General features: G+C 40.3%; 1 protein-coding gene across 4 annotated transcripts; it reads right to left on the bottom strand.

Moving 5' to 3' along the window:
- Nucleotides 1-399: 399 nt before the first annotated feature.
- gdap1l1 (ganglioside induced differentiation associated protein 1-like 1) lies at nucleotides 400-24072 on the bottom strand. Of its 4 annotated transcripts, XM_053318456.1 has the most exons (7): nucleotides 23733-24072; nucleotides 22127-22135; nucleotides 15388-15580; nucleotides 10984-11157; nucleotides 3518-3612; nucleotides 841-955; nucleotides 400-743 (listed from the first exon to the last, which is right to left on the bottom strand). In XM_053318456.1, the coding sequence occupies exons 1-7, from the start codon at nucleotides 23910-23912 to the stop codon at nucleotides 400-402; spliced, it is 1110 nt and encodes a 369-aa protein (XP_053174431.1). In that variant the 5' UTR covers nucleotides 23913-24072. The 4 variants fall into 4 exon arrangements, with proteins under 4 accessions (XP_053174431.1, XP_053174430.1, XP_053174432.1 ...); XM_053318455.1 differs by lacking the exon at nucleotides 22127-22135; XM_053318457.1 differs by lacking the exons at nucleotides 10984-11157; nucleotides 22127-22135.
- Between the last annotated feature and the right edge of the window lie 1233 nt (nucleotides 24073-25305).

Genomic DNA, 25305 nt, shown 5'->3' with positions numbered 1-25305 from the left:
GATGATAATAGTGGCATGCGAAGGTCGGTTAACCCCATGTTTGTGTTACTGTGTTTAAACATTTTTGTCTGGGTTTGTTTTTTTTTCTACTTTTGAAGTTTTTCAGTACAAGTGGACCTGATGCATGCCTCCAACAAGAGTTAAACAAGGACTTACAGGCACAAGAGCTGCAAGTTGCCAGAAATTAAAACTCGATGAAGGCCTTTGATTACCAGAAAATGTGCTGTCAAGAATTTCTTATTATGGAATGTTTTAATATTTCTTTGTTCACCCAGGTAAGTAATAGTGTTCTCTATATAGATTCATTATGTTTTTCCTGCAGTCATAAAACATTACAGAAAAGTTGAAACATCACACAAATTACACATTAGACATTTAACACAACAATAAGGGCATTCACTACATGTATTTCTTTTTTAAATACCAGTAGGCAAAGTAGCCCATTCCTCCCAGGGAGCCCATGAGAAAAGAGGCCCCGAAGAAGGACGGAGGCTTCTTTTTTACCATCCGGAAGGCGTTGGGTAGGACCGCGGACAGGAGGGTCGTGTGGATGTCGCCCAAGACCTTGCGGAAAGCGTAGCGTTTTTGCACGCGCACAAAAAAGGACTGCAGGTTGGATCGGCTGCCGTCCTCCCAGTATTTCTTAGAAAGTCCCAAGAACTTGAGCCTGTGCAACAAGGCTCCGAGGCAGATATCAGCTAGTGTAAATTCAGGTCCACATAGCCACAACTCACACTTTTGACCTGAAAGGAAGGGGGAAAAAATACAAATTTAACTTATTTAGCTATACAACATATTTTGGTGGTGTTATGACAGCAGATAATAATCATTTGGACAAACCTTGATACTCTAGTTTCCTTTTCTCCAGTTCAGCCTCCACTTGATCTAAAACCATGGCTAACTCCCCCAGAATTTTCTTCAGGTAGTTCACATTATCGTGGTCCAAGATTTTCGCCTGCCAATCGTAAAAAAACAAACCGCTTTCATCTCAACAGTCACTACGAAGCGCTGTGAAGTAAAAACATGATTTTAAACTGAGACTGCATTTTGCTCCAGGTGCTGTGAGGAGAGACATTTGTAGCTGTCACCAATACGTTAATAAAATATGACCACTAGTACTTGCATGTCAAGTTTTTTTTTTTAGATATTTTGATACAATATTAGATAAAAACAGGAAAACAAGACTGGGAGTCTGCAGCTGAGCTATGCTGCATGCTGATGATGAGCTAGCATTTTAGCATGCTAACTAGCTTCAGGTTTTACATTATCAATTAATCATTTTGTATTAAAAAATAATGAAAAGCACCCATTATATTATCTTGGTGCTCATGGTGATATCAAAACTCTTGTTTTGTCTGATGAAGTGTCCAAGAAACCCAAAATATTCAGTTTATTATCATGCATGATAGGGAAAAGCATCAAATCCTCATATTTCAAAAGCTGCAAACAATCAATTTTTTGGCATTTTTTGCTTGACTGTCTGAGTTTCTTGATTACCAAAATAGTTTCTAATACATTTTCCAAATAATTAATTAATCAAATAAACATTACAGATATAATGCTAACATTAGCTATTTGGCAGAAAACAAGGTACATATACAGTGCAGCTGAGGATCATATTTGCAGGGGAACTTTAATGTGTATATAAAATGTTATCTAATAGTTGTTGAGACGTTTCACTCCAAACCACAGGAAAAGTCAGAGGATCACCAAAGTCACTACAATTCATTCTCTCTCACAGATTTCAATCCATGCTATGGTTGTGGATGTTTCAGTCTGATCCCTGCTTCATGATTTTAAACCACTGGTGAAACAGCTACTTGTCTACGTCATGCTTTTCCAGCTTTGTGATCATGTACAATATGTTTGTTTTTGGTGGTGGTTGTTGTTTTGTTTTTTACGTTTCACTTCCTACTGTTAACAGAATCCAACAGGTTTTTTTTAAACAGATGAAAACAAGGTTAGTACATCTGGACGTTTTCTCCAGGGAACACGAGCTGTATTTAGGTCAAAGGTACCAGTGTTACAGGATTTGCATGCTGCAGAATGTTTTTCAGCTCTCCAGTGGCGTGATTAGAGGAAAAAACTGCTAAAGGGCTTTTAATGATGAAATTTCTCCCAGCTGCAGCCCTGCAATGTAATAACCATGCAGGTCCAACATCATTTGGAAAAAGAGACATTATCTGTCAGAGAGCCAGTGTAAGTTTGACTTGTAGTGGGATTGTCTATCACAAAATATTAAGGAGTAAACAAAGCTGTCCACATAATATCTCCATTACATTTCTTTGCTCCTACACACAGTTAAAGGGTCTGAAATATTATATATATCATATAAAAGTGTAAACTAATGATATTTTAAGGGATCCATATTCAGTATTTAGGTATTCAATAGCTTTACTCCAGAGGTGGGCTGGATTAAAGAATAAAGTAATAGACTTTAATATAATTAGGAATCTTAATGCCATTTCTATGTGGATTAAGACTCCCTTACAAACTGTTGAATTTACAACATAGCATGACAGCCATTAGCTGAAAAATCAAAGCCCATTTTATTACTTAAATGGCCTTAAAGCCACTCTGTAGAGTTTTCTTGTTGACTTATTACCTTCATTATTACTCACTGAAACACATCGTATGTCTCCTCGAGGTCTAACAAACCTGTTGAATGCATTTCCTTCCTTTGCAAAGCCACATTTATAGTATTTATAGTACTTCTTTGCTGCGTTTCTTGGCACATTACAGAATCATTAGCATATGGTCAAGTTTAAAAAAAAACACCTCCATATACCCCTTTTCCACCGAGCTGGAGCTGGTGCTGGTTCGGAGCCAGAGCCTGACTAAGCACCGGTTCTTTGCTTTTCCACCACCAAAGCTCCAGCCCCGATCCTCAGAACGGGAGCCAGAGCAAGTACCAACTCTTTACTGGTCTAAAGCAAGAACCGATTACATCAACAGACTGGGGGCGGGCCTAACATTTATTAGCCGGCTAGCAGGGCTAACGTTTATTAGCAGATTAGCGGGGTTAATGTTCATTAGCTGACTAGCGTGGCATTTACAGAGGGTTAAAGATTTGTTGATTAAAAGTACAATTTTTTTGCCAGAGCCGCCGTTGTCTACTTCTTCTTCTTCTTCTTTTTCTTCTTCTTCGTTTCCGGCAGGCTAGATGCGTTGCGCCATGTTGCTGCCTCTCACTGGTGAATCATGGAAGTGCTTCAAAGGCTTAGCACCAACTGAGCACTGATTCTAGCACTAGCTCCGAACCAGCACTGGCTCCAGCTCGGTGGAAAATGAGTAATAGTGATACTAGTGCTCACAAATCTTTAAAACATGCAGAAAATTTATTAAAACACCTTTATAATTACAATCCATTAATTATTCCCATTAAAATAACTACAATACATTGTTAATGGATAATATACTGAAAACAATATAAGGGTTTCAGTTCCATAGTGGCCGTCTCCACATTTCCAAACAATGAGGGTTAGGGTCAGATAAAAAACTTTTATACAAAACTCACCATGAGCTTCTTCTGCTTGGACAGATACGGTTCTGTCAGCTGTGGCTCCTCATGGTCCAACTTCATCAGCTCCGTCGCAGCGTTGGCCAAGTGTCCTGCAGTTACACACACACACACACACACACACACACACACAAATAACATAGCAAACAAATAGTGTCTTTATCTTAAGCTCAGATGAGGAAAGTTTCATTGTGACAAATTTGATACTTGAACCAATGTAAATAATGCAGCTCTGTGTGCATACAGTACAGTCAGATGTAAATTGTAGATATTACTCTAGATTATTAGACATTTGCTGCACTTCCCATCCACTGTGGTTTCTGGCATATCTTGCACAGAGCAGACACTCAGGGGGACCAGACTGTTTAATAATCATATCAGCTTATTCTCATCTGTGCTCCATTCATAGTCCCCTCGAGGGCAGAGTGAGACATCTACAGTATGATGTAAGATGTGGCCTATAATGTACAAATACTTCACTGAAGTCCATATTATTAACCCTCCTGTTGTCCTCAGATCAAGGAAGGACAGAAGGAAGGAAAGGAGTAAGGAGGAAAAGAGGAAGGAAGGAAGGAAGGAAGGAAGAAAAGGAGTAAGGAGGGAGGGAGGGAGGAAAGGAGGAAGGAGTAAGGAAGGAAGGAAGGAAGAAAAGGAGTAAGGAGGGACGGAGGGAGGAAGGGAGGAAAGGAGGAAGGAAGGAAGGAAGGAAGAAAAGGAGTAAGGAGGGACGGAGGGAGGAAGGGAGGAAAGGAGGAAGGAAGGAAGGAAAGGAGTAAGGAGGGAAGGAAGGAAGGAAGGAGCAAAGAAAGAGGGGAGGAGGGGAAGAAGGAAGGAAAGAAGGAACAGTCAAAAGAGACGGGGTCAATTTGACCCGGGAGGACGACGCGATTATTCTCATCTGTGCTCCATTCATAGTCCCTCGAGGGCATCTACAGTATGATGTAAGATGTGGCCTATAATGTACAAATGCTTCACTGGAGCCCATATTATTAAAGGATTTGAGTCTGCTGATATTCTATATGTTTCGTATTGTCAACAAACTAATGAAAAGACTCAAACCAACAATGTACTGATCCTATTAAGAGCCGATTATATATATAAGTATTTTCTGTGTATCCAAAGCTTGACATATTGAGTATTCCTCTGTGCCACAAAGCTCCATTGTTGTCTAAAAACTAAACTGCATCTTCATCAACGAGCCACTGTTCCTTCATTATGATCCCACATACAGTACACCATCCTGCTGTTGGATCTACTAATAAACCAAATCGACAGCTGAGAGTAGTCATCATAAAATCACTTTGTACTCCTGTTTCAGTAACGTACAGTGCCTATAGCTGGTTTAGGAAATTATTTAAAATCAAACGTGTATCTTAAAGATCGGCTTATGTAGTAGTTAAGAATTTTAAAATAATTAGATTTTTCAGAAACATAATTTTATTCCTTTTCAGAGTTATGAATCGTGTTCCACTTTCTTAACACATAATTTCATTGTTATTTCAGCTATGTTGCTAAGGTTATTACTGTGGAGAATATGCAGCCAGAGTGTAAATAATACAAATAGGTAATGTGTGTTCTTTTTCTGGGTTGATTATGTGTCGATCTATTGGTAATGCCTCAGGGCTCCAGTAGAGGGAATCGCGCTACTCTTCCTCACTCAATACAGATGAGTGAAGGCAAGAGCAGAGTGTGTGTTTTTTCATCCCTCTTTCCTCACTATTTTCCTGTTTAAGGTAATTACCGTACACAAAGCACTATAAATCTAGTGACACACGTTGTTGATAATTGTTATTTTGTCATGGTGGTTCATTGTGAGAGAAAGAGGTGAATTTTGTACTTTTATGTTGTCAAAGAGTTTCTGGCTAACTCCGTCACCGTGTAAGCTAGCTACTGCTATTGTCTCGCTTTAGCGCCTGACTGTTGTTCCGCCATTTTCTGCATTTGAGCTTATCACAGAGATATTTTCTGTAAGATGCTTAAAAACGTTATTTTATTACTGTAAAAAGTCAGTTCATGTGTCAGCTAAAAGACATATGTTAAAAAGGTAAATGTATTTCATGTAAGTTGCAGTCTATGCTGGTTAAAAATATAATTTACATTATTTAGAAAACCATAGAGGATAACTTAGTTGTGGAAACTGTGGTCCTGAGACTGAATTAAGACTCAATACAGACGAGTAAAGGCAAGAGCAGAGTGCGTGTTTCTTCATCCCTCTTCCCTCACTATTTTCCCTGTTTAAGGGCACAACACTTACAGCTTCAGTAGAAACCAACTGGAACAGACAGGATGTTTCTAAAGTAATAAGAGAAGGACTAACACATTGTTGGTTTTGGTCTTTTCATTGTATTTGTTGATGACAGTAAAAATATCACCAGCTTTTTCCTTTAACCCTCCTGTCAAGGAAGGACAGAAGGAAGGAAGGAAAGGAGTAAGGAGGAAAAGAGGAAGGAAGTAAGGAGAGGAGAGAAGGAAGGAAGGAAGGAAGGAAGGAAAGGAGTAAGGAGGGAGGGAGGGAGGAAGGAAAGGAGTAAGGATGAAAAGAGGAAGGAATTTAGGAGAGAAGGAAGTTAGGAAGGAAAGAAAGGAGTAAGGATGGAAAGAAAGGAGTAAGGAGGGAGGCAGGGAGGTAGGAAGGGAGCAAAGAAAGAAGGGTGGAGGGGAATAAGGAAGGAAAAATTAAGGAAAGAGGGAAGAAGGAAGGAAAGAAGGAACAGTCAAAAGAGAGATGGGGTCAATTTGACCCGGGAGGACGACACAAGGGTTAAAAAATGTTAAAAAAAATCCACCCTCCACTCAGACATGTTACAGTCTAGATTATGATTGAAACAGTCTTAATGTAGTTACACTGGAAATATGTGTCCAACATTGTGCTACTGTATTAATCTACTGAAATATGAATAACAAGAAACAGTCATATCTCCTGCAGCATTGTGACTTCTTATAACCTCTACACTATTTGTATCACAGCTTTCATCTAATGACTCTATTCCAACGCCTACCATTTATTTATACACTGGCACCTTTCATCTATTTAAAATTCATTATTCATAGGGGAGGTTTTCTGTCTTAATCTATATTGTTTATCTTATTGTATAGAATTACTTCTGCCTGTCTCATCCTAAACATTTCACTGTTGACCTTAAACTTGATGAACCCAGACATATTAAACCAGGGGTGTCAAACATGCGGCCCGTGGGCCAGAACCGGCCCGCCGAGGGGTTCAGTCCAGCCCACTTTCCTTCCTGTGTTCTTTTCCTTCCTTCCATACTCCCTGCTTTCTTCCTTCCTTCCTTCCCTCCTTCCATCTGTCCTTCCTTCCATCTGTCCTTTCTTCGTTCGCTCCTTCCTTTCTTCCTTCCTTCCATCTGTCTATCCTCCCATCTGTCCTTCCTTCCTTTCTTCCTTCTGTTCTTCCTTCCATCTGTCCTTCCTACCTTCCTTTTTTCCTTCCTTCATTCGCTCCTTCCTTTCTTCCTTCCTTCCATCTGTCCTTACTCCCTTTCTTCCTTCTGTTCTTCCTCCCTCCTGTCCTTCCTTCCTTCCATCTGTCTGCCTTTCCTATCTTTCTTCCCTCCTTCCTTTTGCCTGTCTTTCCATCCTTCCCTTCTTATTTCCTTCCTTTCTTCCTTCTTCCCTTCCTTCTCTTCTTAGTGCCTTCCATCTTTTAAATGATCCGGCCCGCATGAGATCAAATTGAGCTCTATGTGGCCCTTGAATGAAAATGAGTTTGACACCTCTGTATTAAACTGTGTGAACTATCCCTTTAAGTTTGTAGTATAATCATCCAAGACTGTTTTTAATACTGACTTGACGTAAAAACAAATTAGTGGATAATTACACATGAAAATCACTGATGCATCTTTATTAATATTTAATACTTCATCGGGTTGATTGTATAGATACAACACGGACTGAACAGGATAATTAATTCTGCTGCAGGATTTCATCTAATCCAGCCGGTTGATTTACATGGCGAGGCCGATACCTGATGGAAAGAGCACCGCAGTTCAGGCTGATATCAGCTGCTGGGATATATAACCTGGCAGCACTACACTATGCTGTGTTAAGGGGTTTTGGTATTGAGTAGCGTCAAATTACACTGTATGCTAATCACACAGTGCACATAAAAACAGGGATTTGTTTGCCAATGATGTGGAAAATGCAGTAAGGGAGATGAATAGCTTTGCATTCATAATGCCCGTCTGTTGCTGCTGCTATGGGAGACTAGTTGGTCCCAAAGTTGAAGCTCGTTCACACAGAGTATTTGTAAACGTCCAGAATAATGAAAAGAGTTAACAACACTAATAATCTCTTTATATACTGTTTCAAAAACATGAATAAGCACAGAAAAAAAAGGCAAAAACAAAAATAGCATCTACTTTTTATGCTGTCAACACATTCTGCACATAAATATAAGACTTTTTTAACCCGCCACAGCACATTTTAACCCTCCTGTTGTCCTGGAAGGAAGGAAGGAAGGAAGGAAGGGAGGGAGGAAGGGAGGGAGGGAGGAAGGAAGAGGGAAGGAAGGGAGGAAGGAAGGAAGGAAGGAAAGGAGGAGAGAAGGAAGGGAGGAAAGGAGTAATGACGTAAAGAGGAAGGAATTAAGGAGAGAAGGAAGGAAGGAAGGAAGGGAGGAAGGACAAAAAGAGGAAGGAATTAAGGAGAGAAGGAAGGAAGAAAAGGAGGAGGGAGGGAGGGAGGGAGGAAGTAAGGAGAGAAGGAAGGGGGGAAGGAAAGGAGTAAGGAGGGAAGGAAGGAAGGAAAGAAAGAAGAGATGGGGTCTATTTGACCCAGGAGGACGACACAGGGGTTAATCATTTTCTGTTGCCAAGAAACAGTTTCTTTAAGTGATGAGAATAAAACCTTTGAAATGCACACAGGCACCAGAAGTATATAGTATCCTAACACACCACACACACACCTGACATGAATCTACTCTGAACATGAACTGTGTGTGAACATGCGCTGTGAAATGTAGCAGAACACTGTCACATGGAGTCACTCATGCATCGATGCACGATACAGTTTGATTCTCTGAACACATGCCTCTGAGTGTTATACACAGCTGAGTGGATTCAGTAACCTACATTTGCACTCCAGTCTGTGTCTGGTCATTTAGAGGTTCAGTTTTAAATAATATATCAACTGTTTAGGGACAATGATAAAGTAGGACTCCAACTTGGTTAATTTGTGAAACAGTCAGTAAGTCAATGAGCAACAGCCTTATCATTTTCTCTCTTGTCAGTATAATGCTGACAGATATTATAAAACTCATGCCTATAGCTTTACCTGTTGATAAAGTAGTTCCATTGTTTGCCACGAAGCTAACTGGTGTCACAGCAGTAGAGTTATATAAGAGATATCTAATGAGTTATTACCATAGACTGAATAAAAGAAATGGACATAACATCCGTGACGTCACCCATTGGTTTGTGGACTGCTGCTCAGAAGCCAATAGTTTTGAATCTGCTATGGTTGCAAGGGCTGGATCTCGAGGACATTGGTCAATCAACCTGTCAATCACGACGTAGCCACGCCCTAATGCATACCCTGCTTTATCGTCAAATATAAAATCAGGGAGGCCAAAATGTCACAAATGAACATCATACTGCATTGAAGAAGGCTTTAAACTAGCGATTGAGACCATAAACACATTTTGAAAACGTTTACTGAGGTTAGAAATCAAGTGAGAAGTTGGTGAATTCTCCATTGACTTGTATTGAGACGGAAGTCCTTTTGACACCAAAACGGTCGCCCCCTGGTGGCCTTTTGATAGAATGCAGTTCTAAGTTACTTCCACGTTGGCCTCATTTCAGAGGACCGGAACTCCCCGCCTGGTTGTTACACTCCTTCTGTCTGACTGACACAATGGTAAATATATCTGCAATCTGCACTTTAATATTTGTTAATTACAGTCAATAAGACCTCCTGACTCATTTTTAAATCTAAAGATATATAAATATGAGATAATCGATTACCGATGCATCACATCAACCTTAAATGTGTCTTATATGCAGATCATCCATAGACATGACATCGCTTTTCACTGTATGCAGACGATACCCTGTTGTATCTCAGTGTTAGATCCAGTGATGTCGGTATGTTTATTTCTATTTACAGGATTGTCTTTGTCTAAAAATGTTCTTAAACTGAACTGCAGAGAAATTAAATCCTGGTTTCTTGAGCACATCACAAGACAAGCTGCAAGAAATCTTAACACCCTTTTTCATGTTTTCATCTCTTCACATCTTGATTATTCTAACGGTCTTTATACTACAAATACAATATATTGATCGATTTCCTTGACTGTACAGAACTCACCTGACAGGCTTTTAACCAGAGCTGTGAGGCATAACTATATCACACCAGTCTCCTCACACTGGTTCCCAGTATGTTTAAAATTGTCTTTCAGATCTTATTGATTACTTTTATGGCTCTTTGTGGCCTTATGTAGCTCCTTGAGTGTCGTGTCCTGGCTTAAAATTTTAGGGGAGTTTGTAATCAGGGCCTGGAGACTCTGGAACAATCTGCCTGAGGAAATTATCTTTTAAAGGAATATTTCAACAAGTTGGGAAATGCATTCATTCGATTTATTGCCGAGAGTTAGATATGAGCATCGATACCGTTCTCAGGTATAAAGCTAGAGCCAGCAGCCGGTTAGCTCAGCTTAGCATAGAAACAGAAAACAGCACAAGCGTCTATTTTATATCTAATTTGTTTGATCTGTCCACAAACCAAAGTGTGAAAATAACAAGATACTATTATTGGGGAGCTTGTACTGTTTTTTTTTTATTATTTTAAATCTTATAAGGAATTTGTTTTGTCCATTTTATTATCAAATTAAATGAACTTTATAATAACTAAGATTCAATACTTCATATTTGTAATCAGGGCCTGGAGGCTCTGGAACAATCTGCCTGACGAAATCATCTTTTAAAGGAATATTTCAACAAGTTGGGAAATGCATTAATTCGATTTATTGCCCAGAGTTAAATATGAGTATTGATACCGTTCTCAAGTCTGTACAGTAAATATAAAGCTAGAGCCAGCAGCCAGTTAGCTCAGCTTAGCAAACAAACAGGAAACATCTATTTTATATCCAATTTGTTTGATCTGTCCACAAACCAACGTGTGAAAATAACAAGATACTATTATTGGGGAGCTTGTACTAATTTATTTATTTATTTTGCTTTACTTTAATTATCTTTTTATTATTTTAAATCTCATAAGGAATTTGTTTTGCCCATTTTATTCTCAAATTAAATTAATTGTATAATAATTAAGATTCAATACTTGATATTATACTTTTTAATTTTAATTTGCTGCCTTGTGTGAAGAGATGCTCCATTAACAAATATTACTATTGCAAATATTTATAACATCACCTCTATTCCACTTGTAATTAATGCAGAGTTATGCACAATCATGTCCACACAACCCGGTGAGCTGGCTTCACTTACTACGTATTTCTGCGGTGGCGTACTTTGGGATCATAGAGTCAGTGGTGAGTTCTGGATGGAGGATGCAGCCGTGTGTGTAAGCGTCCATGGGCAGACCGTCCAGTAGCTGGCGGTACTGCTGCACTCGTTCGTGGAGAGGCGAGTCTGCATCAGGAATCAGCTGAGCCACCGTGTCTGCAGGGAGAGACGACGATGTGAAAAACATCCATAGAGAGAGAAAGCATTTTTTAAAGTAGCTCACAACCCTGTTATGGCATGTTTCTCTGAGGACAAGCACAGCTACAGAAAAACAGTTACACATATGCACAAGAAAATATGTACAAAGGAGTAAAAAGAATCTAGGGAACAATTGCACACTTCGTATATTTTTATTACTTCATAATTTCCCAGAGCACCTGAGGTTTCTAAGCAACCATCATAAAGCTTTATGCTACACAACCCCAAAATTAATACAATACTCCCTTCGGCTGTCAAAGAGACACAGCATGGTAACCTAGTAACAGATGACACCCCTCACTCTCTGTAACGCACCGCCGGCCACATTTCACAAAGCCTGACATTTAAACAATACTGAACCGAATGGAAAAATGTCTCCTGGGAACTCTAAAAAGCTCTAAGAAATTAGGCGGAGTGGGAAAAGTAGCGAGGCTTGAGCTGAACCAACACTGTGTCACCCCCATGAGATTAAATTCAAGGACAATCAAGATGATAAAAATTAACACAATAATATGCAGAGTGACAGGAGGCAACAATATTATGAAACAGGTTAATTAGGGCAATGCTGATAGCTCATTACAACAGTCCCCTACTGGCCTGCTCTGTCCTATTTATCTGCTGTTGCTCAACTTAAAAGGTATAGTTTGACATTTTGGGAAATACATTAATTTGCTTTCTTTCTGAGAGCTAAAATCTGTCTGTTAAATATGAGTCTACAGTTGGTTAGTTTAGCATAAAGACAGGAAACAAGGCGGGAAAGCTAGCCTGGCTCCGTCCAAAACCTCACCTCTAAAACTAACTAATTAACAGATTAAGTGTAACCCACAAACTGTGTATAAAGATGGATATAGCCAGGTGTGATGTCACCCGTTGATTTGCCTCGCAGTTGGTTTGAAGTCCAGAGTTACAGCTTAGGTTCAGCGCTATCTTTTCCATTTGGAGCCAGGACCTTCCAAATAAAGAGCGCGGTATGTTGCCTTTCACACTTTGGAAACATGCCTCGCAACCTCAGCCCGAGGCAAAGAGAGACACCATGTGGTGCACATTTGGCCGTTAGCTACTTTAGTTAAAATGTGTGAACAGAGCAGGTATTACTAATCAAGTGGCATTAACTTTACTGACATTCTGCAACAGTAGTAACAACAATACTAAAGTCTTGCTTGTCCAGACTTTCAGCCATTTTTTTCACACACTGATGGCTGGGGCTACCTCGCAGGGTGCCAACCTGCTCATCAGAGGGAAACTAACATTCACACACAACATTGGGGAATCCATCGAGAGCAATTTGGGGTTAAGTATCTTGTCCAAGGACACATCACTCCCATTAGTGGCTCTATCTCCTGAGCCACAGCCGCCCCATAGTTAGACTCTTTGTGAGTCCTGGAGCAGCAAGTGAGCCAACTGTCAATCACAGTTTTCAAATCTCATTAATGAAGCAATTATTCCCAAATGACCAGAAGCACACTTATAACACGGCCTGAAGTTAGAGATTGGGACCATAATGAAAAACATGGACACTTTTTGGATTGGAGTCAATTGGAGCGAGCACATAGTGGCTGCCGTCAGTGTTACACTCTACATTTATCTACTTATTTATTTACTCCTACTGCTCGTCTCCCAGTCTAGATTCCCCATGCCAAAAGATTTGCGCTCTACACACACACACATACATACACACACACACACACACACACACACACACACACACACACACCTTATTATTTGTGCAAATGTATGAAAATTACTAGAGCACAAAAGGATATTAATTCAATCTCACTGATTTGGTGCGACCCTTGTCCCTGCCTTTCTCTGCTGAGCTGCGTGTACTCTGGTCTGTATTTGGAGACTTCTGGACCTTTATAGTAGCATTGCACTGCATGACTTCATAGCTGCCCTCTGTAGCTTGACATTTGGCGGCACATCGGGTTGTAAACATGCTGCATTGCTTCTCATACAGGGCCTCTGCCCTCTTGATTGATTCAGCTTTTGTTAGCCTTATCTTTGAAGTCTTTCTTGTGCCAAGTTTCAAAATGATGTCTCACACTTGAAGTTCAACACACCAGAGAGTGCACACAACTTGGTACTTTTATTAAATAAATCTGAATTTGTTTGTCCAAGACAGCTGAAAGAGGCAAATATTAGGCAACGTACTGTGTTTTAATAATGGTGTATTATGTGACTAATGAATTATTAATTTCACTATTGTTTTAATTTAATTTTAATTTTAATTTAACAACAGGCTGGCTTGCCATGGTTTGTCTTCATGTGGTCTTCAACCTAGAGTCGTGATAGTTGCCACATGGTCTAAAAATGCCACAGTGTCAGGCCAAGATACTGTGTGCCACATAACTATTCCTTTAAAAAGCATTATCAGTGAAAGAGCAAGCTTTTACATTTTGCTGTACTAATTCTGGTGTTAGCACTCAGCAGGTTTGCTACATGCTGTGCGGCTGGAAGGGACGGTGCTCTGTACAATGATCTGCTGCTGAGAGTCAATATTAAGAAGAAACACTTTATAAGAACAAAACAGAAACAAAAAAAGACGTTTATCTCTCCGCAGGGTCACAGCCAGAAAACACGGGACAGGCAGTGCTGACAAAACAGAGATAGAGTCTGTTGGCTGCTTTGGGACGCTCGGGCCAATAGTGAAGCTCGTGAAGGGTGGAGCTGCACCTGGCAGAAGTCCAGGAAGCTGAGTAATCAGTCCTAGGATCGGCATGCCGGTCTGGCCATGCCATGCAGCGGACCTCTAGGTGGTCTGCTGCAGCACTGTGGTGGAAAAATCACAGCAGCACCCGAAGGGCATCCGTATAGATCAACTTCTGACAGCTTTACACTTTCAGGATGAATGTGACAGAGCATAAGACCAACTGAGGCACCCGATTGTTGGATTTTCATCAGGCGACAAACAGCTTTTCTGACAATAAAAGCCCTCCTCTCAACAACACTGTAAAGTAGCCTGAGTTGGCACCGTGCTGCTCTGCGCTGCTCTTTTCTTTTCTGAGACATCTGCACTTTACAGCCCAGCTGCAGCCCACGTTGCCAGCATTCATTAGGAATTTAAGCGCAGAGAGAAAGCATGTCTGTAACTCTTATCCCACAGATTGACGTCTGGCTAAAAGCATGTCCGGCTTGAAGTCTGGTTTTAAAAAACGAGTTCAACACAAAAAAAAGAAATACACCTTAACTGAACTATTACAGTCTGGAAAATACTGAATAAGGACTTCAGAGTATATTGTTTCAGAATGTGTTAACTTAAATGCACCACAGTATAAATTAGCTCAAATAAATGGGTCTGAATGAGACTGAGACATCAAACACCAGGGTTCATTTCTGCCTCGTGTCCTTTTATTATTGTGCAAGCAGTGAACCAGATCTTCTGCAACTGAAAACTGAGCTTTCAAGGATCGCTGCTCCAGACAAGTGACTGCAAACTAAACTAAAAGACGAGGGGCTTCTTCAGTTCAGTTATTGGCCAGCTCTTAATCTCCCTCAGGCATTTTGTGGTTTGAGGCTCCGAGGGCATTACATAACATCTACATAATGTCTCAGCTGATGATAATATAAGACACGCCACCCACAGATACTACAACACAACACAGGATTCAGTGTCTTAACGTCTCCTTCCTCTTGCAGTGGTTGACATTTATGGCTGTTTAAGCCTCAATCTGAGTCACTGCGTCACAATGCACATTTCACATCTTGTATATATTCCTCCATCTTCATCACATTTGAATTGCTGCATGCCGACGTTGTTCTTTACTTATTTATTCTGTTGCTTGTTCATCATCCTAAATTTCCTCTCTTGTGTCGGTATCTGCGTCATATTTGTTGACTGCCAAACATTTTCCCCTGAGAGGTCATTCGAGTTTCACCTAATCCAATCAGAAGAGTTCATCTTGGTGACATTGGTGCAAAGACATTGTCGCAACAACAACTTACAAAGTACACAAGTTTCACAGTACAGACTCGCACTCTGTACAAGGTGACCGGTGGCCTCGAATGGCTTTGAATGGTCTTTATCCCACATTTGAAGGCTTTGGAGAATAGCCTCATATTTTCTTGAGCAAGAGTTTTATATTTCTTATATTTCTAAAGGCCTCCCAAAATGTGTCACTAAAATCAAAGGTTACAGTAAAACGAAAAAGGGATCATAATCATTAGATTGGAGCCACGTTATCACTGTACCTCCCACAAAGTTCTTCTCCAGGTAATCTATAATCTGGTTGTAGTCGCTGATGATGGCGTCTCCGTGGAGAAAGACGGGCACCTCCTCGCCCAGGTTCAGCCTCATGAACCACGGCTCCTTGTGCTCCTGCAGCGGCAAGCTCACATCCCTCTCCTCGCAGACGAGCCCCTTCTCGTTAATGACTAGACGTACCTGCAATTACAAGGATGAGATTATGCTTAATTCCTGAGGAGGTGGATGACACCACATGCTACACAGCTACCGGCCAAAACTCTCTTATGTGCAGATTTCTTACAGCGGTGTAACAGAATCGTCTGGGTGATGAAAAGGGAAAGTTGAGACAGTAGTTTATTGCAGATTGCATCATCTGCCCTTTTTGTTTTAAAACAAAAAAGCTCAAATCCACAAGAGGAAAGAAGCACCTGTCTTTCTAAAACAAACCCACACCTTCTTTATATAATGATTTACAAAATATATATGTGCATTAACCTTCTTGTTGTCCTCCCGGGTCAAATTGACCCCGTCGGTTTTGACTGTTTCTTCTTTCCTCCCTTCCTTCCTTCCCTCTTTCTTTCCTTCCTCTCCCTTTCCTCCTTCCCTCCTCCTCTCTTTCTTTCCTCCCTCCCTCCTTCTTTTCTTTTCTCCTTCCTTCCCTTCATCCCTCCCTCCTTCTTTCCTTGCCTCCTTCCTTCCTTCCTCCCTTTCCTTCCTACTTCCTTTCCTTCTTCCTCCCTTTTTCCCTCCTTTCCTTCCTTCTTTCTCCCTTCCTTCCTTTTTCATCCCTTCCTTCCTTGACTCGAGGACAACAGGAGGGTTAAAGATAATATCCAGACAGTAAAAATACAACAAAAAACAAGAGGAAGACTGATGAAGTGAAGCAGAAACACGACAAAGAGTTATTACAATATAATCAAAAGCAAAGCAGGGTGGCTAATAGACATTCAAGCCATAAAAGCATTATCATTTTTTTTAGTTGTATTGAATAAAAAACGCTCAGCTGAACTGTTTGTGTGGTCTAGCAGAATAATGAGATGATGTTTTACAGCGTGCTAAAGTTTGAGCAAAAACGATGCAGGACAGTCAGGATACATCAGTAGCTGGATGAAGGATAAGCCAAGATCCACAGAGAGCTATTAGTGGAAATAAGATTAATGGAGGAGATGACACTTGGGGTATCGAGTGCTACATCTGGCCGCTTAGGAGGAAGGGTAAAATGGGAGTTTTGCTCTGTGTGGCTAGACATGGTGTAATGAAATAAAACTGAATGATTTAGTAACCCAGACACAATAATTACAGCATTACCACAGGATCGGACAACGAGAAACAAATCTATGAATGCAGCTGCAATGTCAAAGAATAAAAAGCTTTTTTACATTTCCATCAGTGTAACACTAAATCAGGGATTTCTCTACAAAACTGCCAAATGTTTCGGGTCCCGGTATTACACTGCTGAGGTGTCCCTTGATGATGCCCACAATAACACAGTGGCTGCTGCAACACCAGAGATGGTTATATAATAATATTAGTCACTCCACAGTAATCATACCAAGTAGTTCAGCTGCTGGACGGTAAAAAAGAAACTCTCACTTATGCATACACAGCTTAAGAGTTAAGATAAATATTTGCTACATTAACCTTTGTGTCCTCCTCCCGGATCAAATTGACCCCGTCTACTTTGACTGTTCCGTCTCTCTTTCCTCCCTCCATCTCCCTTTCCTTCCTTCACTCCTGTCCTTCTTTCCTTTCTTTCTTCCCTCCTTCCTTCCTTCTTCCTTCCTCCCTCCTTTCCTTCTTTCTTCCTTCCTTCCTTCCTCCCACCCCCATTCCTTCCTTCCTCACCTCCTTCCTTCTTCCTCCCTTCCTTCCTCCCTCCTTTCCTTCCTTCTTCCTTCCTCCCTTCCCCCCATTCCTTCCTTCCTCACCTCCTTTCTTCCCTCCTTCCTTCCTCCCTCCTTTCCTCCCTCCTTCCTTCCTCCCTTTTTCCGTCCTTCTTCCTCTCTTCCTTCCTTGACTTGAAGACAACAGGAGGATTAAAGTCCAATGGAAATCACATTTACAGTAGTCATCCCATTTTGCAGTCAACATAATGTGAACATATATTTTCTAATGCCTCGTTAATAGTTTTTATTATTAAAAAGGGAAGAAAAAAAAGGTCTTCAGGGAATTATTAGAAGTGCACTTTATTTGTCTCATCTAGCTGCAGGGACGTGTCGCTGTCTGTGGTTGATTGACAGCAGCTGACAGGCCACAAGAGTGCGGGTGTAACACTGAAGGGAACAACACACAAAGTAGACACACTGCTGTACTGTAGCTACAAGTCATGGGCAGACAGTCAGTGCATTTAATATCCTGGTTTTGTTTCTTATTCGGGAAACGGCGTCCCCCATGAAACATGAGAAAACGGGTTATTTATATCCCTGCATACATGAATACAAAATCCAGGTTTCTGATCATCTGCATTTGTGTCCTGATTTCTCCCCAAACTCAGCAACTTTGTTCTGTACCAACAATGAAAGTGTTTAAGGTGTAAGTATCCAGGTTTTTATTGGAGTACGCCTATTCAGGTTTCTCAAATCTAGTATAAGATTATATTGTGTGTTGTTAGCAAGGATTTGAAGAGCAGGTGTGCTGAATATTGTGTTGCAGCTGAGCATCTGATTAGCTACCTTTCCTGCTAACCAGCATTGACCTTTGTGCCGTCCTCCCAGGTCAAATTGACCCCGTCTGTTTTGACTGTTCCTTCTTTCCTTCCTTCCTTCCTTCCTTCCCTCCATGCTACCTTTCTTCCTTCTTTTGTCCTTCCTTCCTTTCCTTCTTTCTTCCTCCCTTTGATCCTTCCTTCCTTCTTCCTCCCTCCCTCCCTTCCATCCAGCCTTCCTCCCTTCCAACCTTCCTTCCATCCTTCCTTCCTTCCTTTCTACCATATTTTCTTCCTCCTTTTCTTCCTTCTTCCTTCTTCCTCCCTCCCTCCCTTCCATCCTTCCTTCCTCCCTTCCTTCCTACTCGAGGACAACATTCATTTTGAACTCAAATTTTGATTTTGTTTGAGTCATAGCCTTTTGACTAAAATGCTGTTTAGTCTTAGTCATATTTGAGTCATCTGAATCTGAAAGTTTCATTGTAGTTAACTAAACATCATGAGTTTTACAGGTTATAGTTAACAGGTTCAGTTAAAGTGTGCTGCATGATTTTATACATTCCTCTGCACAGATTATGGACTCCTGGAGGAAACGCCTATTTACCTGTTATTATGGGGAAGTATTAAGGTTTAGTTTAGTTTATTTGGATCCCCATTAGCTGTTACCCAGGCAACAGCTACTCTTCCTGGGGTCCATGTTAAAATAAATACAACTGATTACAATTACAATATAACATAAATGCATACCTAGATAGAGTCTCATTATAAATCCCCCACCCCATTTGAATGTGAATGTGTGAAACATGTCTTTATGTATCTTAAAATCAAATATAAATCAACCAAGTCTCTTATAAAAGAAATACGAATATGGCCTTGATTTTTCACAAAGACCATTTCAGTCAATGATAAAACATCAATGATGAGTTTTTGGCCTCCTCTACGTAGATAATCACTTATACTCTACTGTCTCCATCCCCAAGTCCTCATCTTCAGCCATTGTGACTGTTAATCCTGTGACCCAATCCTTTTAGCTATGCCCTCCTCCTCGATACGTTGTTCTTTAGACACTTTTATACTTAGAAGCATTTAGAGGAGCGGCTGAAATGTCCTTGTCATCGGACATCTTCTGAATCTGTGAGGTTGAATAAGGGGAAAAATTCATGTTCTGATTTTTCTGTCTCTCAACTCCCTAACCTCCTCTCCCCTTTCCAAGTTGGCTTCATACTACATTTCAACTCCTTTCTCCCATCAACATTTAGTAACATTAAATTAGTCAAACATCAGTAAACATTCCTTCAGATGCATCTTCTTCTGTTTGTTACATATTTGTTTCAATTTGAGGAAATCTTTAGCGTGTTAATCAATATTTTAATCTATCAGTACAGGACAGCAGTGGTTTCTTTTAGACTGTATTAAGTTTAGCAAAAACACACCAGCTCTGATAAAATAACGTTAGCTTGAAAAAACACATTCAAGTAAGTTCACCTTTGCATGAATTTCGTGATGACTGCAAATGTCACTTTTTTTTACTAGTGATTGCTCCACATGGTTTACAAGGGCTCTTTATCCTTACATCTGATCTCTTCCCAGCTCGTCTCTCCCTAACATTTTCATCTTGTTTTATACGTTGTTTAAAAGTGTCAATAGATTTTTATCAGTTTTTGTCAACATAATTCATTTATATTTAGCTATCTAGCTCAAGACAGACATGTTAATTTAACCTGAATCTGTAATGACAGTGTGAGGGGTCGTGATACTCTATGCTGCACCACCTGAGGGATTTCTGACCAGCACTTCCTGTCTTTGACCAGACAAATAACAGCTCATACCTTAGGAACGGTATGACAGAAAATTTGGTGGTTTCGGTTATCATGGCTTTTTCAAATCGTGGTATACCTTGAACACGGTTATCATCCCATGCCTAAGTGTGACTGTGTCATTTAAGGCTCACATAAAGCTGATCCTTAAATGACTGACCAGTTACTTACTGGTATTAGGACACGCTGAACGCCACACAGATAGAAACCAGTGCAGTGTTACAGTCTCAGAGAAGGTCTCCTGAAGGTGTAAATCTCCAACCTGCAGGCCTTCAGGTTGCCAGTGCTGTATTGATCTGTGAGGCTGGCCACTAAATGTGCTGTTACTCCAGGGTATCAAGCTCCATCTGTCTCTATCTCTATCAGATTTGCTGTGCTCACAATACATCTCTCATGTGAGGTAGATGAATATACAGTGTGGCCCACTTCAGGCCATAGGAGGAAAGTTACAGTATCAGTTAGTCATGAAGTGGTCATAAATACCGGAGAAATTCAATGCCACAGATTCCCTCTTCCCTCACAAACCTGCTGAGGCGTACACACAGACTTGTAAATAATCCCCTGAACATCTGATGACAACAGTGTCTTCACAGGGATAACGGTTGATGATCTGTCGGAGACGTGACTCCTTTGTTACTCTGTTTTTGTCTTTTTAGAGAAAGAAAAATAGTCGTGCCAGTCACGAAAGACCCACTAAATATAAAATGTGTCTTTCAAGGTGCTGGGGAGAGATTCTGACCAATCACACTGAACAGAATATGTGTTATATTAAGAAAAAAAAGAAAAACATATTCAGTACAGTTCTGATGGAGTGGACAACCTTGTGCTCGGCCTTTTAATCTCTTAAAAGCAACCAAAATGCAATTTATAGCATGCTTCATCTTGCATAACAACACACAATATGCACCATCGTATAAATACATATAATTAGGTTTCAGTGTATTTTTTTCACTGATATATATATGTGTGTTGCTCAAGAGATACATAGCCAATAATCTGTTCATTGACAGCACAGTCACACATGATTCGGCTACTAAAGCTCAAGGACTGAGGTGATTATCATGACAGCGAGCCCGGTGTTTACCCTCTGCTGAGTGTCAACCAGCGCAATCAGCCACTCAGACTCAGTGGCTATAAGCCAACATCCACCCTTAATACTGATATAGCAGGTGCGGTGGAGAAAGAGCATCCACTCAAGGTTGTTGGTTCACAGTGGAAAAGGAATAAACGGTGATACCCAGGTATAGCCGTTTTAATTACATGCTGGGCAATATGCAAAGAGGCAGACTGAAATCATAAGAGTGTAATCCAAGAATCCTGAGCTTAGAGACGAAGCACCGATTTGTCAATTTATAACAATGAATGTCCAGAGGGACTCCACCACTTTAGTACTGTATTTCCATAAATTTGGGGAAATTATAAGCTGCAGCTGAAAAGAAGAAGGAAATATTCTCACCTTTAGTCACTAATACATTAAAAAACCACTGCAACTTGATTGTGTCTTTTCTAGTGAGGACCCAAGGTGAAACTTGAACTTTATAAGTTTCTTTCCAAAAGTAAAAAAAACTAATTCAAAATCCCATTAAAATAGAGGTGGCAGTGGCTCAGGAGAAAGAGTGGGTTATCCAATCATTACAGGGAGGGTTAGTGGTTTATTTCATATTTCTGCTTTTTTAGTGGCCTTAAACAAAATCCATTTCCTATGAGTCTGACATCATCGTAGGTTAAATGTCTTGGTAGATAAAACTGGTAACACAATCCATCTATCTATCTATCTATCTATCTATCTATCTATCTATCTATCTATCTATCTATCTATATCATCTGTAATCAGCAGGACAAAGAGGACTAAACAGTGGAGAAGTGTATAGACAGCAGAGATTAACGGCTATAAAGTTTAAACTAAATTACATCAGTGGGTTGCAACAAGTCCTCTGAATTAAATCGTTGTACGTACCCCTTCCCTTAACCCGTCATTTTTGGCGACTGAATTTATAGCTTATGGTGTTGTTTTTCTTGGGGGGACAGGCTCAAAGATTATGTAGGTGAGTTTTATAGATATGGACAAAAGTAAGTGACAATGACAGGTGACGTTTTCTGTGTGCTCACAAAGTAATTGTTCTTCAACCTCTACATTTCTAATACCAGCTGCTGTATAGAAAGTAAGACACACTTTTTTCAGGAAGACCAATTTTAAAAAAAAGAAAGAAATACTGAATGAGAAGATACATTATGTTAGAGAAGCTAGCGGACCGGACACTAGACTGGAAGTGTAATAATGACTTTTATTCTCTCGTATGCCACATTCACACTATGTCAGATTGGATGTGAAGACTCTGTAAGATTCAACTCAGGAAGCTTTAAAGTACTGTGCACTGACACAATGACACTATATCCATTAAATGTGGGTTTAATTACACTGAACGATGGACTTTAGCTGACGTGAGGCGCCAATGTTTGGTTTTTATGCACTTTTGTAATATTAAGTGTCAAATCGGATATATCAGAGCTTCCAGAAAAATCCCAGTTTCATAATTGTAATAACTTCTAGCAGGTTGATGTGAACAGAGCTGCAGCCAACGATTATTTTTTAAAATTATCTGTCATTTCCTTTCTTGATTACTCAATTAGTCGTTTAGGTTATAAAATGTCAAAAATTTGGATAAATGTGTTCCCCGAAGCCAAAAATGCAATCTTGTTTTGTCCTGACCAACAGCCCATTAACCAAAGATTAATAATCTATCATAGAAGATTAAAGAAAGAAGAAATGATCCACATTTAAGGTCTGGAACATCACAATTTTGTTTTTTGTCTTGAATAGTGACTAGATTATTGATTAGCCTAATTATTGCTTGATTAACTATTCAATGAGAATTAAAAATAGTCAGGCACTCAATGATTATCGTTGCAGCTCTAGATGTGAACGCTATGTACAAGACAGAAACTCCAATATGTCATGAACGTTGGTTAAAAAAAGAAGAAAAAAAACCTTTCAAACTTAAAATTTCTGAAAAAATCAAAACTTCAGCCTGGAGGTCAAGACTGAGTTAACCCTGGTGACATCACTGTGACATCACAGGGGTCCCAGACTGGACTGAGCTCCTCCATAGCCACAAAAGACATTACACATGAAGCCATGACCAGAAAAATGTATCTTAATGTGTAGAAATTGGCAGAGTGGCCCTGTAATATACAGAAGTAAAGCCCTGTTGATCATACATACCTACACACAAAGCCTTTCTGTAGCTTCATGCTGAGTTTTGAATGTCTTATCCAAAAAGAGACAGCATTTTGATCATCTTCCACTCATGCTCAGTTAAAGAGAAAGGTAACAGGTAACTGTCTGCAAAGGTAATGTGAAGACAGACTTAAAGAAGCCACAGAAATATATATGTGTGTAACATATGATATGATTCAGCTGCAGAAGGGGGGAAGGTGGCCTTTGGTTTGTTTTGCACATCATTTTCAATCAATTATTTAGGTTGTCATGTGTCAGAGCACAGAGGTTATAACCGCATCCACTGGCTATAAGGCGACCAAAAATGAAATAATAAAAAAAAGCTCCAATGTGTCAGTAAAAAGGTGGAAGCTGATGAGATTTGACGGCTGATTTATGCAGAATAATGACCAGCTATATGTCGAGTAAACGGGCACCATGCTGCAGCGCTTTGCCAAACCTCTCAAATGGGAGGTCTGCCCAGCTGCAGGATCGTATTCATATTCCGGAGGTATGTGTGCATGCACAGAGGGAAAAAACATGCTTTGATCACAACAAACACACACACACACACACAGGGAGCTCCATGCTGTAGCAGCATATCATGCAAGAGACGTGGAGCCACCTCCATTTTCAAGCGCTTGCTCTTTTTCTCTCTCTGTCTCTCTTTACCTTTTGGGAGGTGAAAGACTGCGTCCAGTGATACAAAACGAGCCTGTCTTTGCTGAAGGGTTTGGGCTCTGCCGTCGGTTCCTCGCACTCCTCGCCGTCTGTGATTTTGCCGTCTTCATCCATGGCTGAGATGGGCCACCAGCTACAGTTGGTGGGGGTAACATGGTTGGAAGACGCCATGACAGAGCGTTTTGTGCGTGTGGAGGAGAGGAGCGAGGAGGGAGAGGGAAGAGGAGAGGGAGAGAGAGGTAGAGAGAGAGAGAGAGTGAGAGAGAGAGAGAGAGAGAGAGAGAGAGAGTGAGAGAGAGAGAGAGAGGCAGAGTGAGTTTCAGCAGCCTGAGCTGAGCATCCGTCACTTTCGGACAGCTCCGGTGCTGAAATCAGCTTCACCTCTGGATTCACAACTGTGGGACGAAAAACACACATACACACACACACACACACACACACACACACACACTCACACACACACACACAGTTTAAATATGTATGCAAATGACCACTTACTCGAGCATGCTGGCTGCACTTATAGTTAAATAAATGTGTAACCGTATTACATCACATGATGGGCCACGCACAAACATGCGCGGTGGAAACCCGCGCAGGGAGCCCTTCAGTGGAAGGTCAAGCGGCTCTCTGTAAGGACATGGAGACTGGAGACTGCAAGGGCTCTGCTCATATACACGTGGGAAAGAAACAGGGTCATTAATAAAGACTTTAAAGACCTCCTTCACTCAAATATATGGTTGTTTTTCTTCTTCTTCTTCTTCTTCTGGCTCCTACAGTTGGATGTTTGAGCTTCACTCTGCAGACTGATGCACGTGCAGAGTTTGACACTGAAAAAGCTGAAAGTGGAAAGTTTCCCTGAGTACCCAGTGCACAAACACTGAGAGCAGACTTTAAAGTGAAGTATAGGAGACATCTTGTGTTCAAAAGTTAAAACTTCTGAGATTAAATATATTCACATATTTATAAGAATGGTTAATGAGGGAGAATGAGTCGTTGCTATTTTACTTAATTATACTGTTTTTGTGGGAAAAATCATATCAGACACACATCATTGTTCCAAGCAGAGTGTTTTTTTAATGTCTTATCACATGTCTGGAGGGGATCTTTAATGTTTCTTTCACTTGGATGTTTGAGCTTCAGTGTGCAGAATGAATTATGAGAAAACTAAATTAAAGAAAACAAGAATTCAAGTTGCAAGTGATGATGCCAGGGTTGCATGAGTGTCTGGATGTGCCTTCTAGTTATATTTACACACGACTGTATACACACACACACACACACACACAGACACACACACAGACACACACACACACACACACACACACACACATATATACATATATATATAAAAAACATCAGCAAAGTATTTACATTTTAAAAACACCCACAAGTTAAATAGCTCAATCTAAGAAGAATCAATATATTCACAGAAATATGCAAAATATGAATAAACAGAGAGTACAGTTATTAATATTTTGCAGATAAGATTTACATGCATGAGACAGCAGAATTAAATGAAATAGAAAACTAATTAAAAGTCAAGCAAGTCATCTTGTGCTTTATC

The sequence above is a fragment of the Scomber japonicus genome, chromosome 4, assembly GCF_027409825.1.
Source record: "Scomber japonicus isolate fScoJap1 chromosome 4, fScoJap1.pri, whole genome shotgun sequence".
Taxonomy (NCBI): domain Eukaryota; kingdom Metazoa; phylum Chordata; class Actinopteri; order Scombriformes; family Scombridae; genus Scomber; species Scomber japonicus.
The sequence above is the reverse complement of the archived record's forward strand: the minus strand, read 5'-3'. Positions and strand labels throughout refer to the sequence as shown.